The sequence below is a fragment of the Mobula birostris genome, chromosome 5 (assembly GCF_030028105.1).
Source record: "Mobula birostris isolate sMobBir1 chromosome 5, sMobBir1.hap1, whole genome shotgun sequence".
Lineage (NCBI taxonomy): Eukaryota > Metazoa > Chordata > Chondrichthyes > Myliobatiformes > Myliobatidae > Mobula > Mobula birostris.
The window spans coordinates 203,426,570-203,442,301 of record NC_092374.1 but is presented as its reverse complement, the minus strand read 5'-3'; the positions used below and the strand labels follow the sequence as shown (position 1 = coordinate 203,442,301).

At 44.1% G+C, this 15,732-nt stretch overlaps 1 protein-coding gene across 1 annotated transcript in view; it reads right to left on the bottom strand.

Annotated features, from left to right (window-relative positions):
• The window catches only part of LOC140198477 (uncharacterized), an 89,659-nt gene that overhangs the window by 51,586 nt on the left and 22,341 nt on the right, over positions 1-15,732 (bottom strand). The window contains 4 exon segments of the mRNA XM_072259563.1: positions 9,412-9,530; positions 9,618-9,640; positions 11,668-11,901; positions 15,574-15,669. Coding sequence (XP_072115664.1) covers positions 9,412-9,530; positions 9,618-9,640; positions 11,668-11,901; positions 15,574-15,669 — 472 coding nt within the window.

The window sequence follows — 15,732 nt, the reverse complement described above, 5'->3', positions numbered from 1 at the left end:
CTGCTGCTACCAGGGGGCCTATAGAATACCCCCAGTAGAGTAACTGCTCCCTTCCTGTACCTGACTTCCACCCATACTGACTCAAAGGAGGATCCTGCTACATTACCCACCCTTTCTGTAGCTGTAATAGTTTCCCTGACCAGTAATGCCACCCCTCCTCCCCTTTTTCCACCCTCCCTATCCCTTTTAAAGCACTGAAATCCAGGAATATTGAGAATCCATTCCTGCCCTGGTGCCAGACAAGTCTCTGTAATAGCCACTACATCATAATTCCATGTATGTATCCAAGCTCTCAGTTCATCACCTTTGTTCCTGATGCTTCTTGCATTGAGGTACACACACTTCAGCCCTTCTACCTTACTGTCTTTACACCATTTATTCTGCTTCTCTTTCCTCAAAGCCTCTCTATATGTTAGATCTGGCTTTACTCCATGCACTTCTTTCACTGCTCTATCGCTCTGGGTCCCATCCCCCTTGCAAATTAATTTAAACCCTCCTGAACCATGCCAGTAAACCTACCTGCAAGGATATTGCTCCTCCTCAAGTTCAGGTGCAACCCATCCAATCTGTACAGGTCCCACCTTCCCCAGAAGAGATCCCAATGATCTAAAAATCTAAAACCCTGCTCCCTGCACCAACTCCTCAGCCACGCATTCAACTGCCATCTCCTCCAATTCTTACCATCACTGTCACGTAGCACTGGCAGCCATCCTGAGAACGCCACCCTTGAGGACCTGTTCTTCAGCCTTCTACCTAATTCCCGAAACTCACACTTCAGTACCTCATCCCTCTTCCTGCCTTTGTCGTTGGTCCCAACATGTATCATGACTTCTGGTTGCTTTCCCTCTCGTACCAGGATGTCGTGCACCCGGTCAGAGACATCCCAGACCCTCGCACCCGGGAGGCAACAAACCATGCGGGTATCCTTTTCGCATCCACAAAATCTCTTGATGACAGTTCTCCTCTTTTCCATCCCACCTTTCTGCACCACCGGGTCAGACTCAGTGCCGGAGGCCCTGCCACCGTGGCTCACACCTGGTCGGTCGTCCCCACCAATAGTATCCAGGATGGTAAACTTATTATTCAGGGGAATGGCTACAGGGGTGCTCTGCACTACCTGTCTGCTCACCTTCACTTTCCCCCCTCTGACTGTCACCCAACAACCTGCTTCCGACAGCCTAGGTGTGACTACCTCCCTGTAGCTCTCATCTATGACTGCCTCATTCTCCCTTATGAGTCGAAGTTTACTGTTCTTTTTTTGGAAAATGTGGAATTAACACAAGTAAAGAAAGGATCTGAGGAAATTTTGGATGAAAAAGAAATGGACCAGAAGAGATACATGGAAATTAGTATCCAGCCACTATTATTTATATTTTTATAACTACTATTATCATTATTTAGTTTAATAGAGTGGAATTACAATTGCACATAAACATCTGAGTGCCTAATTATTTTCTATATTATCTCAATGTGCACTTGTGAATGTACAAATTAATATAGATTTACTCACATAAAAAATGGAAAAGGTTATATATGTAAAAGAAAAGTTTGTGTATGACTTGTAAATACCTTATCCAAATAAAAATAAAATTTAAAGAAAATAAAAAAGAAAAGAGCCGCCTGAAAGAAGCAAAGGCCAAGATATATCTACATGTATATGGCAGGAGGGTTTAATAGAGCTCTAAGGGAGGGTTTAAGCTAATTTGGCAGGGGGATGGGAACTGGAATGACAGAGCTGAGGAAGGGGAAAACAGAAATGAATCTAAGATAGTGAACAGTAAAGATGTCAGGAAAGACAGGCAGGTGATGGGGCAAATTTGTAGCCATTGGGGTGAGTTGCGGTGCAATGAAGTTGCAGCACCAAATACTGGTCTTAAGGTGTTGTACTTAAATGCACACAGCATAGGGAATAAGGTGGATGATCTTGTCGTACAGCTACAGATTGGCAGGGATGATATTGTGGCCATCACTGAGACGTGGCTGAAGGATGCATGTCTCCGGGAGCTGAATGTCCAAGGATACACGGTGTATCGGAAGGATAGGAAGGTAGGCAGAGGGGGTGGCGTGGCTTCATTGGTAAGAAGTGATATTAAATCATTAGAAAGAGGTGACATAGGATCAGAAGGTGCAGAATCTTTATGGATTGAGCTCAGAAATCACAGGGGTAAAAGGACCCTGATGGCAGTTATATACAGGCTTCCAAACAGCTACAGGGATGTGGACTACAAGTTACAACTGGAAATAGAAAAGGCTTGTCAGAAGTGCAGTGTTATGATAATTGTGGGGGATTTTAACATGCGAGTGGATTGGGAAAATCAGGTCGGCACTGGATCTCAAGAGAGAGAATTTGTAGAATGTCTGCGGGATAGCCTTTTAGAACAGCTTGTTGTTGAGCCCACTCGGGGATCGGCTGTACTGGATTGGGTATTGTGTAATGAACTGGAGGTGATTAGAGAGATTGAGGTGAAGGAACCCTGAGGAGTCAGTGATCATAACATGATTGAGTTCACTGTGAAATTTGAAAAAGAGAAGCTGAAATCTGATGTGTCGGTATTTTAGTGGAGTAAAGGAAATTGCAGTGGCATGAGAGAGGAACTGGCCAAAGTTGACTCGAAAGGGACACTGGCGGGAAGGACGGCAGAGCAGCAGTGGCTGGAGTTTATGCGAGAAGTGAGGAAGGTGCAAGACAGATATATTCCAAAAAAGAAGAAATTTTTGAATGTAAAAAGGATGCAACCGTGGCTGACAGGAGAAGTCAAAGCCAAAGTTAAAGCAAGGGAGAGGGCATACAAGGAAGCAAAAATTAGTGGGAAGACAGATGATCGGGAAGTTTTTAAAAGCTTACTAAAGGAAACTAAGAAGGTCATTAAGAGGGAAAAGATGAACTATGAAAGGAAGCTAGCAAATAATATCAAAGAGGATACTAAAAGATTTTTCAAGTATATAAAGAGTAAAAGACAGGTGAGAGTAGATAAAGGACTGCTACAAAATGATGCTGGAGAAATTGTAATGGGAGATAAGGAGATGGCGGAGGAACTGAACGAGTATTTTGCATCAGTCTTCACTGAGGAAGACATCAGCAGTATACCAGACACTCAAGGGTGGCAGGGAAGAGAAGTGTGCGCAGTCACAATTACGACAGAGAAAATACTCAGGAAGCAGAATAGTCTAAAGGTAGATAAATCTCCAGGACCAGATGGAATGCACCCTCGTGTTCTGAAGGAAGTAGCTGTGGAGATTGCGGAGGCATTAGCGATGATCTTTCAAAAGTCGATAGATTCTGGCATGTTTCCGGAGGACAGAAAGATTGCAAATGTCACTCCACTATTTAAGAAGGGGGCAAGGAGCAAAAAGGAAATTATAGACCTGTTAGCTTGACATCGGTCGTTGGGAAGTTGTTGGAGTCAATTGTGAAGGATGAGGTTACAGAGTACCTGGAGGCATATGACATGATAGGCAGAACTCAGCATGGTTTCCTTAAAGGAAAATCCTGCCTTACAAACCCATGACAATTTTTTGAGGAAATTACCAGTAGGCTAGACAAGGGAGATGCAGTGGATGTTGTATATTTGGATTTTCAGAAGGCCTTTGACAAGGTGCCACACATGAGGCTACTTAACAAGATAAGAGCCCATGGAATTACGGGAAAGTTACATGCGTGGATAGAGCGTTGGCTGATTGGCAGGAAACAGAGTGGGAATAAAGGAATCCTATTCTGGTTGGCTGCCGGTTACCAGTGGTGTTCCACAGGGGTCTGTGTTGGGGCCGCTTCTTTTTACGTTGTACATCAACAATTTAGATTATGGAATAGATGGCTTTGTGGCTAAGTTTGCTCATGAAACGAAGGTAGGTGGAGGGGCTGGGGAATATTCAGAGGGACAAAGGGAGAAAAAGGAGAGTGAGAGAAAGAATGTGCATATAAAAATAAGTAACAGATGGGGTACGAGGGGGAGGTGGGGCATTAGCAGAAGTTAGAGAAGTCCATCAGATATACCCCTTGCCCATCCTCTGGGACCCCCCCCCTGTTTTTCTTCCCAGACCTCCTGTCCCATGATCCTCTCGTATCCCTTTCGCCTATCACCTGTCCAGCTCTTGGCCCCATCCCTCCCCCTCCTGTCTTCTCCTATCGTTTTGGATCTCCCCATCCCCCTCCAACTTTCAAATCCCTTACTCACTCTTCCTTCAGTTAGTCCTGACGAAGGGTCTCGGCCTGAAACATCGACTGCACCTCTTCCTAGAGATGCTGCCTGGCCTGCTGTGTTCACCAGCAACTTTTATGTGTGTTGCTTGAATTTCCAGCATCTGCAGAATTCCTGTTGTTTGTGGATGTGGCAAGGTTGTTTCCCATGATGGGGAGTCTAGTACGAGAGGCCATGACTTAAGGATTGAAGGGCACCCATTCAGAACGAGATGCGAAGAAATTTTTTTAGCCAGAGGGTGGTGAATCTATGGAATTTGTTGCCACAGGCAGCAGTGGAGGCCAAGTCATTGGGTGTATTTAAAGCAGAGATTGATAGGTATCTGAGTAGCCAGGGCATCAAAGATTATGGTGAGAAGGCGGGGGAGTGGGACTAAATGGGAGAATGGATCAGCTCATGATAAAATTGTGGAGCAGACTATATGCTGAATGGCCAATTTCTGCTCCTTTGGCTTATGGTATTTTGTTTTGTTTCATAGCTGAAAGCCAAAGGTCTGACCCGGAGGAGCTGTGTAGACATCTGCGCTGATGGTGACCATCAATGGTTGGCTCCATGAGAAGTTTCATTTCTCCTGTTAAAGAAAATCTCTTCACAGAGAGGTGCTGATGTCAAAAACTCTCGGAGATTAAATGAAAAAAGTTCCGGATGATGCTACAAAAATGGTTAACTTTATTAAAGAAAGACCAGTTCACTCCAGAATGTTTAAAAAAGTGTGAAAACTTGAACAAAGTTCACATACAGAAATCTGGTGGCTTAGCAGAAGAAGAGTTCTCAACCGGGTATTTGAGCTGAAAGGTGAATTGCAGGAGTACTTTTAAGAAAATAGTCGGCCAGATTTTGCTGAGTGCTTTGAAGATGAAGAATAGCTGCAGAAACTAATCTACCTAGCAGACATTTTTCATCATACAGTCTGAACCAGTTGAACAAGTCTCTGCAAGGCCATGGAGAAAATGATTTGACTTAAGTGACAATATTCTTGGATTTAAAAGAAAACTGAATCTTTGAAACAATCATGTTGCAAAAGGAAATCTTGAAATGTTTCCACTGCTACTTGGACTTGAGAGTGAGGAAGGATATCAAAAAGTCTCAAGCCTTAAAAAAAACTACCTGGAAGAATTCCAGAACCAGTTATTTAACAGAAATTTATTATGATTGCCTTTTGATTTTTTTAAACTTATTAAAGGGAAAGAAAGAGATTAATTTCAAGAAACTGAAGCTAATCTTAACTACCTGTTTTTTTTCCAAGAATGGTTGGCTACAAATTGATTCTCTACTTAAAACAATACTGAATTATTTTCAGATTATTATATCTACAACTTACTTACTGATCAAGCTAATGTACCATGAGCTGCAGATATAATATTTTTTACACAAGGGTTCCTCGAGACCTGAAAATTATTTCAAGGGTTCCTCCAGGGCAAAATGGTGAGAAAGGCTGATCTTGTCTGAGTCTGTGCCCCCTGCTCCTTGACTCACCCACTGTATCAAACATCCTCCCTTCATTGACACTATCCAGACCTTTCAATATTCAATAGGTTTGAGAGCAATCTTCCCCCACTCTTCTAAACTCCAGTGAGTACAGGCTTAGAACCATCAAACACTCCTCATATGTTAACCCTTTCATTTCTGGGATCAATCTTGTGAACCTCCTCTGGATCCTCTCTGATGCCAGCACACCCTTTCTTAGTTCTGGGGCTCAAACCTGCTCACAATACTCCAAGTGCAGCCAGCCCAATGTCTTATAAAGCCCCTGCTTTTATATTCCATCCCTCTTAAAATTAAGGCTAACACTGCATTTGTCCTCCTTACCAACCCAACCAGCAAGTTAACCTTTAGGAAATCTTACACAAGGTCTCCCAAATTCCCTTGCACTCTGACTTTTGAATTTTCTCCCCATTTAGAAAATAGTCTACACATTTCTTCTTTCCACCAAAGTGCATGATCATACACCTACCGACATGATTTCCATATGCCAGTTTTTCCCAGTCCTCAGCCTTTCTACAAATTTTTGCAATGTTGTATGCCCTCTAGAAACACAGAAAACCGACAGCACAATACAGGCCCTTCGGCCCTCAAAGTTGTGCTGAACTTGTCATTACCTTAGAAATTACTAGGCTTACACATAGCCCTCTATTTTCCTTAGCTCCATGTACCTATCCAAAAGTCTCTTAAAAGACCCCATCGTATCCGCCTCCACCACCATTGCCAGCAGCCCATTCCATGCACTCACCACTCTCTGAGTGAAAAACTTAACCCTGACCCCTCCTCTGTTCCTACTCCCCAGCACCTTAAACCTGTGTCCTCTTGTGGCAACCATTTCAGCCCTGGGAAAAAGCCTCTGGCTATCCACACGATCAGTGCCTCTCATCATCTTACACACCACTATCAGATCACCTCTCATCTTCCGTTGCTCCAAGGAGAACAGGCCGAGTTCACTCAACCTGTTTTCATAAGGCATGCTCCTCAATCCAGGCAACATCCTTGTATATCTCCTCTGCACCCTTTCTACAGCTTCCACATCCTTCCTGTAGTGAGGCGACCAGAACTGAGCACAGTACTCCAAGTGGAGTCTGACCAGGGTCCTATATAGCTGCAACATTACCTCTCTGCTCCTAAATTCAATTCCACGATTGATGAAAGCAAATACACCCCATGCCTTCTTAACCACAGGGTTAACCTGTGCAGCTGCTTTGAGCGACCTATGGACTTGGACCACAAGATCCCTCTGATCCTCCACACTGCCAAGAGTCTTACCATTAATACTATATTCTGCCATCATATTTGACCTACTAAAATGAGCCACTTCACAATTATCTGGATGAACTCCATCTGCCACTTCTCAGCCCAGTTTTGCATCCTATCAATGGCCCGCTGTAACCTCCGACAGCCCTCCACACTATCCACAACACCCCCAACCTTTGTGTCATCAGTGAACTTACTAACCTATCCCTCCACTTCCTCATCCAGATCATTTATAAAAATCACAAAGAGTAAGGGTCCCAGAACAGATCCCTGAGGCACTCCACTGGTCACCGACCTCCAAGCAGAATATGACTCGTCTACAACCACTCTTTGCCTCCTGTGGGCAAGCCAGTTCTGGATCCACAAAGCAATATCTCCTTGGATCCCATGCCTCCTTACTTTCTCAATAAGCCTTGCATGGGGCACCTTATGAAATACCTTGCTGAAATCCATATACACTACATCTACTGCTCTTACTTCATCCGTGCGTTCAGTCACATCCTCAAAAAATTCAATCAGGCTCGTAAGGCACAACCTGCCCTTAACAAAGCCATGCTGACTATCCTACTCATATTATACCTCTCCAAATGTTCATAAATCCTGCCTCTCAGGATCTTCTCCATCAACTTACCAACCACTGAGATAAGACTCCCTGGCCTATAATTTCCTGGGCTATCTCTATTCCCTTTCTTGAATAAAGAAACAACATCCGCAACCCTCCAATCCTCCGGAACCTCCCCTGTCACCATTGATGATGCAAAGATCATCGCCAGAGTCTCAGCAATCTTCTCCCTAGCCTCCCACAGTAGCCTGGTGTACATCTCATCCGGTCCCAACGACTTATCCAAATTGATGTTTTCCAAAAGCTCCAGCACATCCTCTTTCTTAATATCTACATGTTCAAGCTTTTCAGTCTGCTGCAAGTCAGCACTACAATCACCAAGATCCTTTTCCATAGTGAATACTGAAGTAAAATATTCATTAACTACCTCTGCTATTTCCTCCAGTTCCATGCACACTTTCCCACTGTCACACTTGATAGGTCCTGTTCTTTCATGTCTTATCCTCTTGCTCTTCACATACTTGTAGAATGCCTTGGGGTTTTCTTAATCCTGCCCACCAAGACCTTCTTATTGCCCCTTCTGGTTCCCTAATTTCCTTTTTAAGCTCCTTCCTGTTAACCTTGTAATCTTCCAGATCTCGAACATTACCTAGCTCTGAACCTTTTGTAAGCTTTTCTTTTCTTCTTGACGAGATTTATTATAGCCTTTGTGCACCTCGGTTCCTGTACTCTACCATAACTTCCCTGTCTCATTGGAATGTACCTATGCAGAACTCCACACAAATATCCCCTGAGCATTTGCCACATTTCTTCCATACTTTCCCCTGAGAACATCTGTTCCCAATTTAAGACTCCAATCTCCTGCTTGATAGCCTCATAATTCCCCTTACTCCAATTAAACACTTTTCCAACTTGTCTGTTCCTATCTCTCTCCAATGCTATTGTAAAGAAGATAGAATTAAGTAAGACCTGCCTCTTGTTTTTTTGCACTAACTTACTTTCCATTTTTCTATTTTCTATTTATGATTTATAACTTTAAATTTTAATATTTACTAATTTTTATTTTTAATATTTAATATTTGTAATCCAGGGAGCAGAAAGTACAGAATCAAATATCGCTGTGATGATTGCACGTTCTAGTATCAATTGTTTGGTGACAATAAAGTACAAAGTATTATGATCACTATCTCCAAAACGCTCTCCCACTGAGAGAACTGACACCTAACCAAGTTCATTTCAAATTACCAAATCAGGTACAGCTTCTCCTCTTGTAGGCTTATCTACATATTGTGTCAAGAAGCCTTCCTGAACACATCTAACAAACTCCACCCCGTCTAAACCCCTCACTCCATGGAGATGCCAATCATATTTGGGAAATTAAAGTCTCCTATCACAACAAATTTGTTATTATTACACCTCTCCAGGATCTGTTTCCGTATCTGCTCCTCAATATCGCTCTCTTTTGCTTTTATGCTGTCCTTCATTTCCCTTGTCAGCCATGATTGCCTCATTATCCCTTTTGTAAACTTCATTGTCTTTGGGATTTATCTAAACTGCGCCCTCCGAATTGCTTCCAGAAACTTCAGCCTTCGCTGCTTTGCAGTCATCCCTGCCAGTATCCACCTCCAATCAACTTAGCCATCTCCTCTCTCATGCCTCTGTAATTCCCTTTAGTCCACTGTAACACTGATACAACTGGCTTTATCTTATCCCTCTCAAACTGAAGGGTCAATTACATCTCTGGCCCCTAAGGGTTCCTTTTCCTTAAGTTCTCTGAACAATTGCACAACACCAAATCCGTAATACCTACTAGTGGGCTCAACCACAAGCTGCTTTAAAAAGCCACCTCATTCGCATTCTGCAATTGTGTATCATAAAGAAGGACAAATGAATCTTCGTAACTTTTACCTTGAATAACGGCATCAAGTGTTTCTCTCAATGCTGTGTTCAACAAATAGGGGTGATAGAATCTTTCAACTGGTAGGGCTCCATCTGTCACTGACAATTCATGGACATCGTCACTAATCCTGTAAATATTAAACCCATGGTCACATTCTGCAATTTTGAATTGTTTCACAACTCCATAGAGGGTTTCAGTAAAGAGCGTGTCCTACCTCCTCTCCCGACGAGCTTCCTCCTGGAATAAGTAAAACACAAATCTGAGAAGACTTAGGCTTACTGTCCACATCCTGAATTTCATCCACGTCATTACAAGGTGTTACAAGTTCCCACTCCCGCAGTCACTCGCACACACAAACAGTTCAGAACCACAGGGAAAACCACAAAGAATGTTTCTGAAAATTATGCCACAAATGAATGGATGCAACTGACAGGAAAGGCTGAGCAGGTTGTGTATTTTTTATCTGGATATGGTGACAGGATGATAAGATGGAAGAATATAAGATGAGTGATGGATTAAATTGGGTGCTGTTGGAGAAACCATCTCTATTTATGGGGAGACCTTAAATTAACATAAAGTGCCAGGTGGTTTAGCAAAAGAACGTGGAAGTCACTGCCACAAGAGTGGTAGAAGTGGAACAGCAGAGATTGAACAATGGCGCCTAATGGCGAATCTTTGCTTGCATCTTCGAAAACAGTCTTATTTCCATCTTTAATATCTCTATTTTTCTCTTTCAGGGTTCTTTTGGAGACCCTGACCTGGAGTTAGACGCTGACTACGGTTCCTTGCGAGAATGGAACCCGCTCTCGGGATTCCACAATCAGCCACTATTCGACATGTCGGAGCCTCGGCCTACGGTTTTGGCACGTTTCCAGCAGCCTTGGCTCTCAAGCAACTGGAGACAGGCGAATCAAGGGTCGGTGTCACCAACGGAAACCCGTGTGTCGCTGGGGGAGTCGGAACATCTGCTGCACACCTGGGGATCTGAGAACCTTGTAATCTCCGGGCACAGAGCTCGGAAAAAGCGATGTAACGGACTTTTAACATCATCATCCAGCGAGTTGTTCGTTATCTCCCCGCTGGCTGGAAACAAAATGGAGTCACCTCTTTCTCCCTTATTAGGAGAAAGACAGCCTGCAGTGTGTCGAACTACGGGGTGACTGCAAGTCTGTGACTTTGCTATCACTTAGCTCACGCTGAGTGCTGGTTGTGGGCTCGCTTTATTTTCGCCGGTGGGGGGTGGGGGGGATTGTTGCTCGCTGTCCCTTAGGCATGGGAGGGAGGGGAGCGGGGGAGAACTCTGGGCTTCTAACATTTGACTGTCGTTCATTCTTTGGGGCACTTCTCTGTTTTCGTGGATGGCTGTGAAGAAGAAGTATTTCAGGATTTATATTGTATACATTTCTCTGACAGTAAATTGTACCTTTGAACCTGAATGGGGAAGTTCAATAAACACATGGAGTTTGGGACACTGTTTCTGGGCGTGGTGAGGAGGTGGGGTGAGGCTTGTTAAACAGGGAAATTGATAGGAGAAAATGGGCTGAAAGACCTGTCTATGATGTAAATTGGGATATAATCCGATGAAGAGTATATATGAAAAAGAAAACAGACAGTGCAAAATTCTCTAAAACAGTTAATCTGATACAAACTGAATATAGATGGTATAGATAGTAAGTTTGATGTGTGGGTCACATTCTGAAATTCAACCTCAGTTCCCACTGATCGACACAACCACCAACCAGACACACTCACAGCCTGTGACTGTAACTGGGTGTTACTCTGAGTATCAGGGGATATTATACGTGGGAATCACAGAAACAATCACCAGCTCAGTGCAACGGTCAGAGTAACTCATTCCCGAGAGGGTTGCAGACTGTCCTGTGGTGTACAGATGTTGTGAGAGGCCGGTTTGGGGACAACAATCTGGAACAGTCAAAACATCTGCTTTAAATCAGTTTAACAGGCATCCGTTAGTCTCGTGAGACCATGAATTTGCACCCCTCCATGCCACCGATGTTGTCCAAGGGAAAGGCACAAGGGCCGATGCAGTTTGGCACCAGTGTCATCGCAGAGCAATGTGTGGTTAAGTGCCTTGCTTAAGGACACAACACGCTTCCTCAGCTGAGGTTCAAACTAGCGACCTTCAGATCACTAGTCTGATGCCTTAACCACTTGGCCATGTAAAGACCACATTGATTCAAAATACATTATTCTGTCACTGTGCACTCTGTCACTGTCTACAGAAACCACCTCAAAACTCTCACCATGAGAAACATCAGATTTTCTTGTTCATCCATCTGTTCTTGTAACTTGGTAATTTCCTGCTGGATAGAATCTAAATTCTCTTGAATCTCTCGAAGATTTTTCTCCATTGGATTCAGAATCCTTTCCTCTTCTTCCCTGAGATCTCGCAGTGTGTGCTGCTCTTTCTCGGTGATAATCCGGCGCAGTTCGGCAAACTGGGATGTGATGTGGGACTGAACACTTTGTGACTGTTCCTGTCAAATGAAGGGAGAGGCTAGTTTATTATTTGGCTGTGAAGTATTTCCTTATGGCATAGAAAGTGACCATTCAATCCATTAAATTATATGTGGGTTCACAGAGCTTCAATCCCTCTCCCTCACTTTCCCTGAAACAGCAGAACACTAGACACTAGAACACCACAGCACAGTACAGGCCCTTCGGCCCTCAATGTTGTCCTGACCCAGATATTAAAAAAAAGTACTAAACCCACACTACCCCATAACCCTCTATTTTTCTTTCATCCATGGCCTGTCCAAGAGGCTCTAAAATACCCCTAATGTTTTAGCCTCCACTACCATCCCTGGCAAGTCATTCCAGGCAACCACAACGCTCTGTGTAAAAAACTTACCCCTAATGTCTCCCCTCAACTTCCTTCCCTTTACTTTGTACATACGCCCTCTGGTGTTTGCTATTCGTGCCCTGGGAAACAGGTACTGGCTATCCACCCTATCTATGCCTCTCATAATCTTGTAGACCTCTATCAAGTCCCCTCTCATCCTTCTATGCTCCAAAGAGAAAATTCCCAGCTCTGCTGACCTTGGCTCATAAGACTTGTTGCCTGGATTGGAAAACATCCTGGTAAATCTCCTCTGCACCCTCTCCATAGCTTCCACATCCTTCCTGTAATAAGGTGAGCAGAATTGAACACAATACTCAAAGTGTGGTCTCACCAGAGATTTGTAGAGTTGCAACATGACCTCTCTACTCTTGAACTCAATCCCCCTATTAACGAAGCCTAAAATCCCATAAATTCCCTTCTTAACTATCCTATCAACCTGTGCAGCGACCTTGAGGGATGTATGGGTTTGAACCCCAAGGTCCCTTTGTTCATTCACATTCTTAAGTAACTGACCATTAACCCTGTACTCAGCCTTCTGGTTTGTCCCTCCAAAATGCATCACCTCACACTTATCCAGATTGAACTCCATCTGCCACCTTTCTGCCCAACTCTGCATCCTGTCTATATCCTCTTGTAACCTTTGACAACCTACAGCTCCGTCCACAACTCCAGCTCCAATCTTCGTGTCATTGCAAAAGATCACAGGGGTCCCAGGACAGATCCTTCCGGCACTCCACTAGACACCGACCTCCAGGCAGAATACATTCCTTCCACTACTACCCTCTGCTTTCTTCCTGTAAGCCAATTTTTTATCCAAATATCCAAGGTTCCACTGATCCCATGCCTCATGACTTTCTGGATAAGTCTCTCATGAGGGACCATGCCAAATGCCTTGCTAAAATCCATGTAGACCAAATCTACTGCCCTACCCTCATCAATTTCTTTTGTTACCTCTTAAAATAACTCAATTAGGCTCGTGAGGCATGACCTTCCCTTCACAAAGCCATGTTGACTATCCTTGAGTAGACTGTATTTCTCCAAATGTTCGTAGATTCTATCCTTAAGAATCCTTTCCAATAGTTTGCAGACCACCGACGTAAGACTCACTGGTCTATAGTTCCCAGGATTCTCACTATTACCTTTTTTAAACAAGGGAACTACATTTGCCATTCTCCCGTCCTCTGGCACCTCTCCTACAGCCAAAGAGGATTCAAAGATCATAGCTACTGCTCCAGTGATCTCTTCTCTCACTTCCCACAGCAACCTGGGGTATATCATGTCCGGCCCTGGAGACTTATCAATCTTGATGTTTTTAAGATCCAACACTACCTCTTCCTTAATCTCCATATTGTCCAGCACACAGGCCTGTTCTATTTCGACCTCACCCTGATCACGGTCCTTTTCTCTTGTGAATACTGAAGCAAAGTATTCATTTAGGACTTCCACAACCCCCTCCGCCTCTAGGCAGATGTTGCCTTCTTTATCCTTTAGAGGTCCTACCTTCATTCTTGTCATCCTTCTGTTCTTCACATACGCATAGAACGCCTTGGGGTTCTCCTTAATCCAGCATGCCAAGGCCTTCTCATGCCCCACTTCCAGCTCTCCTAAGCCCTTTCTTAAGCTCCTTCCTGGCTACCCTATATTTCTCATGAGCCCCTCCTGTTTCCTGATTCTTATATCTAACATACGCTTCTTTCTTCCTCTTGACAAGTTGCCTCATGTGTTTTGTCAGCCACGGTTCCCTTTTCCTACCATTTTCTCCTTGTCTCAGTGGGACAAACCTATCCTGAACCCAGCACAAGTGGTCCCTAAACTTCCTCCACATTTCTTCTGTGCTATCACCCTCGAACATCTGTTTCTAATTTACTCTCGCTAGTTCTTGCCTCATTCCTTCATAGCTAGCCCTTCCCCAATTAAGCCCTTTCCTATTTTGTCTGTTTTTATCTTTTTCCATAGCTATGCTGAAGCTAAGTGAGTTGTGGTCACTCTCACCAAAATGCTCACCCACCAAGAGGTCTGCCATCTGACCAGATTCATTACCCAGAACTAGATCCAGTATGGCCTCTCCTCTCGTTGTCTGGTCAACATACTGTGTCAGGAATCCTTCTGAAACACACCTGACAAATTCAGCCCCTTGTAGTCAGGAGGTGCCAATCAATATGAGGGAAGTCGAAATCACCCATAACTACAACCCTGTATTTCCTGCACCATTCTAAAATCTGCCTGCTTACCTGCACCTCGGTGTTCCGAGGGCTATTTGGGGGCCTATAGACTACTCCCGGCACAGTGATTGATCCCTTCCTATTTCTGACTTCCACCCACACCGACTCAGTGGACACTCCCTCTGCAGCGTCCTCCCTTTCTATAGCTGTGATACTATCCCTGACCAGTAATGCTACTCCCCCACCTTTTCTACCTCCCATCCTATTCCTTTTAAACACCTAAACCCCAGTAACTGCATCAGCCATTCCTGCCCTTCCTCCAGCCAAGTTTCAGTAATGGCCACAACATCGTAGTTCCACATACTGATCTATACTCTAAGTTCATCCTCTTTATTCCTAACACTCCTAGTGTTGAAATAGACACATTTCAACCCCTCTGACTGGCTACATTTATGTTTTGTCCCCTGCCTGTCCTTCCTCACTAACTCAGAACACACAGCATCATGCCCTTGTCCTTCTACCCTCATCTCTGCGCTCACATTCTGATTTCCACCCCCCTGACAAACTAGTTTAAACACTCCCCAACAGCTCTAGCAAACCTGCCCACCAGGATATTGGTCCCTTTCCAGTTCAGGTGCAGCCCGTCCTTTTTGTACAGGTCAGACCTTCCCCAGAAGAGATCCCAATGATCCAGAAATCTGAACTCGTCCCAAGTACCAACTGTTCAGCCACACATTCATCTGCCATGACTTCCTGTTCCTACCCTCTCTGTCTCACGGTACAGACAGCAATCCCGAGGTTACCACCCTTGAGGTCCTGCTTTTTAACCTTTCCTAACTCCCTATATTCCTTCTTCAGAACTTCATCCCTACTCCTATCCATATCATTGGTCCCCACGTGGACTGACCCATTCATTTACACTTGATTCACAGACAACCCACCTTCACAGGGTTAATTAAGGAGAGAATTAAACATTCAACCAGGATTTCTTGGCAATGTCGGCCCATCGAGTTCACAAGGAGTACATGCAAACTCCCCGCAGACAGCACAAAAGGCCAGGATCAAAAATAATCACCAAAGCTGATATTCTACATTAAAGGGAACAAAACTACACAACATTGGAAATTTTCCCCAAGAAGCCTCACCCGAACTCCGGAAATCTTCTCTTTCTGTTGCCGTTCCATTTCCTCCAGCTCGGATTTCTTTTCTGTGAGAGATTCTAACGCAGATTTAACCCGGTCCTGGGAAGCAGAGAGTGAAGGAATCAGACAATAAAGATGCAGTGCCGATTCGGGCCAGTTTAT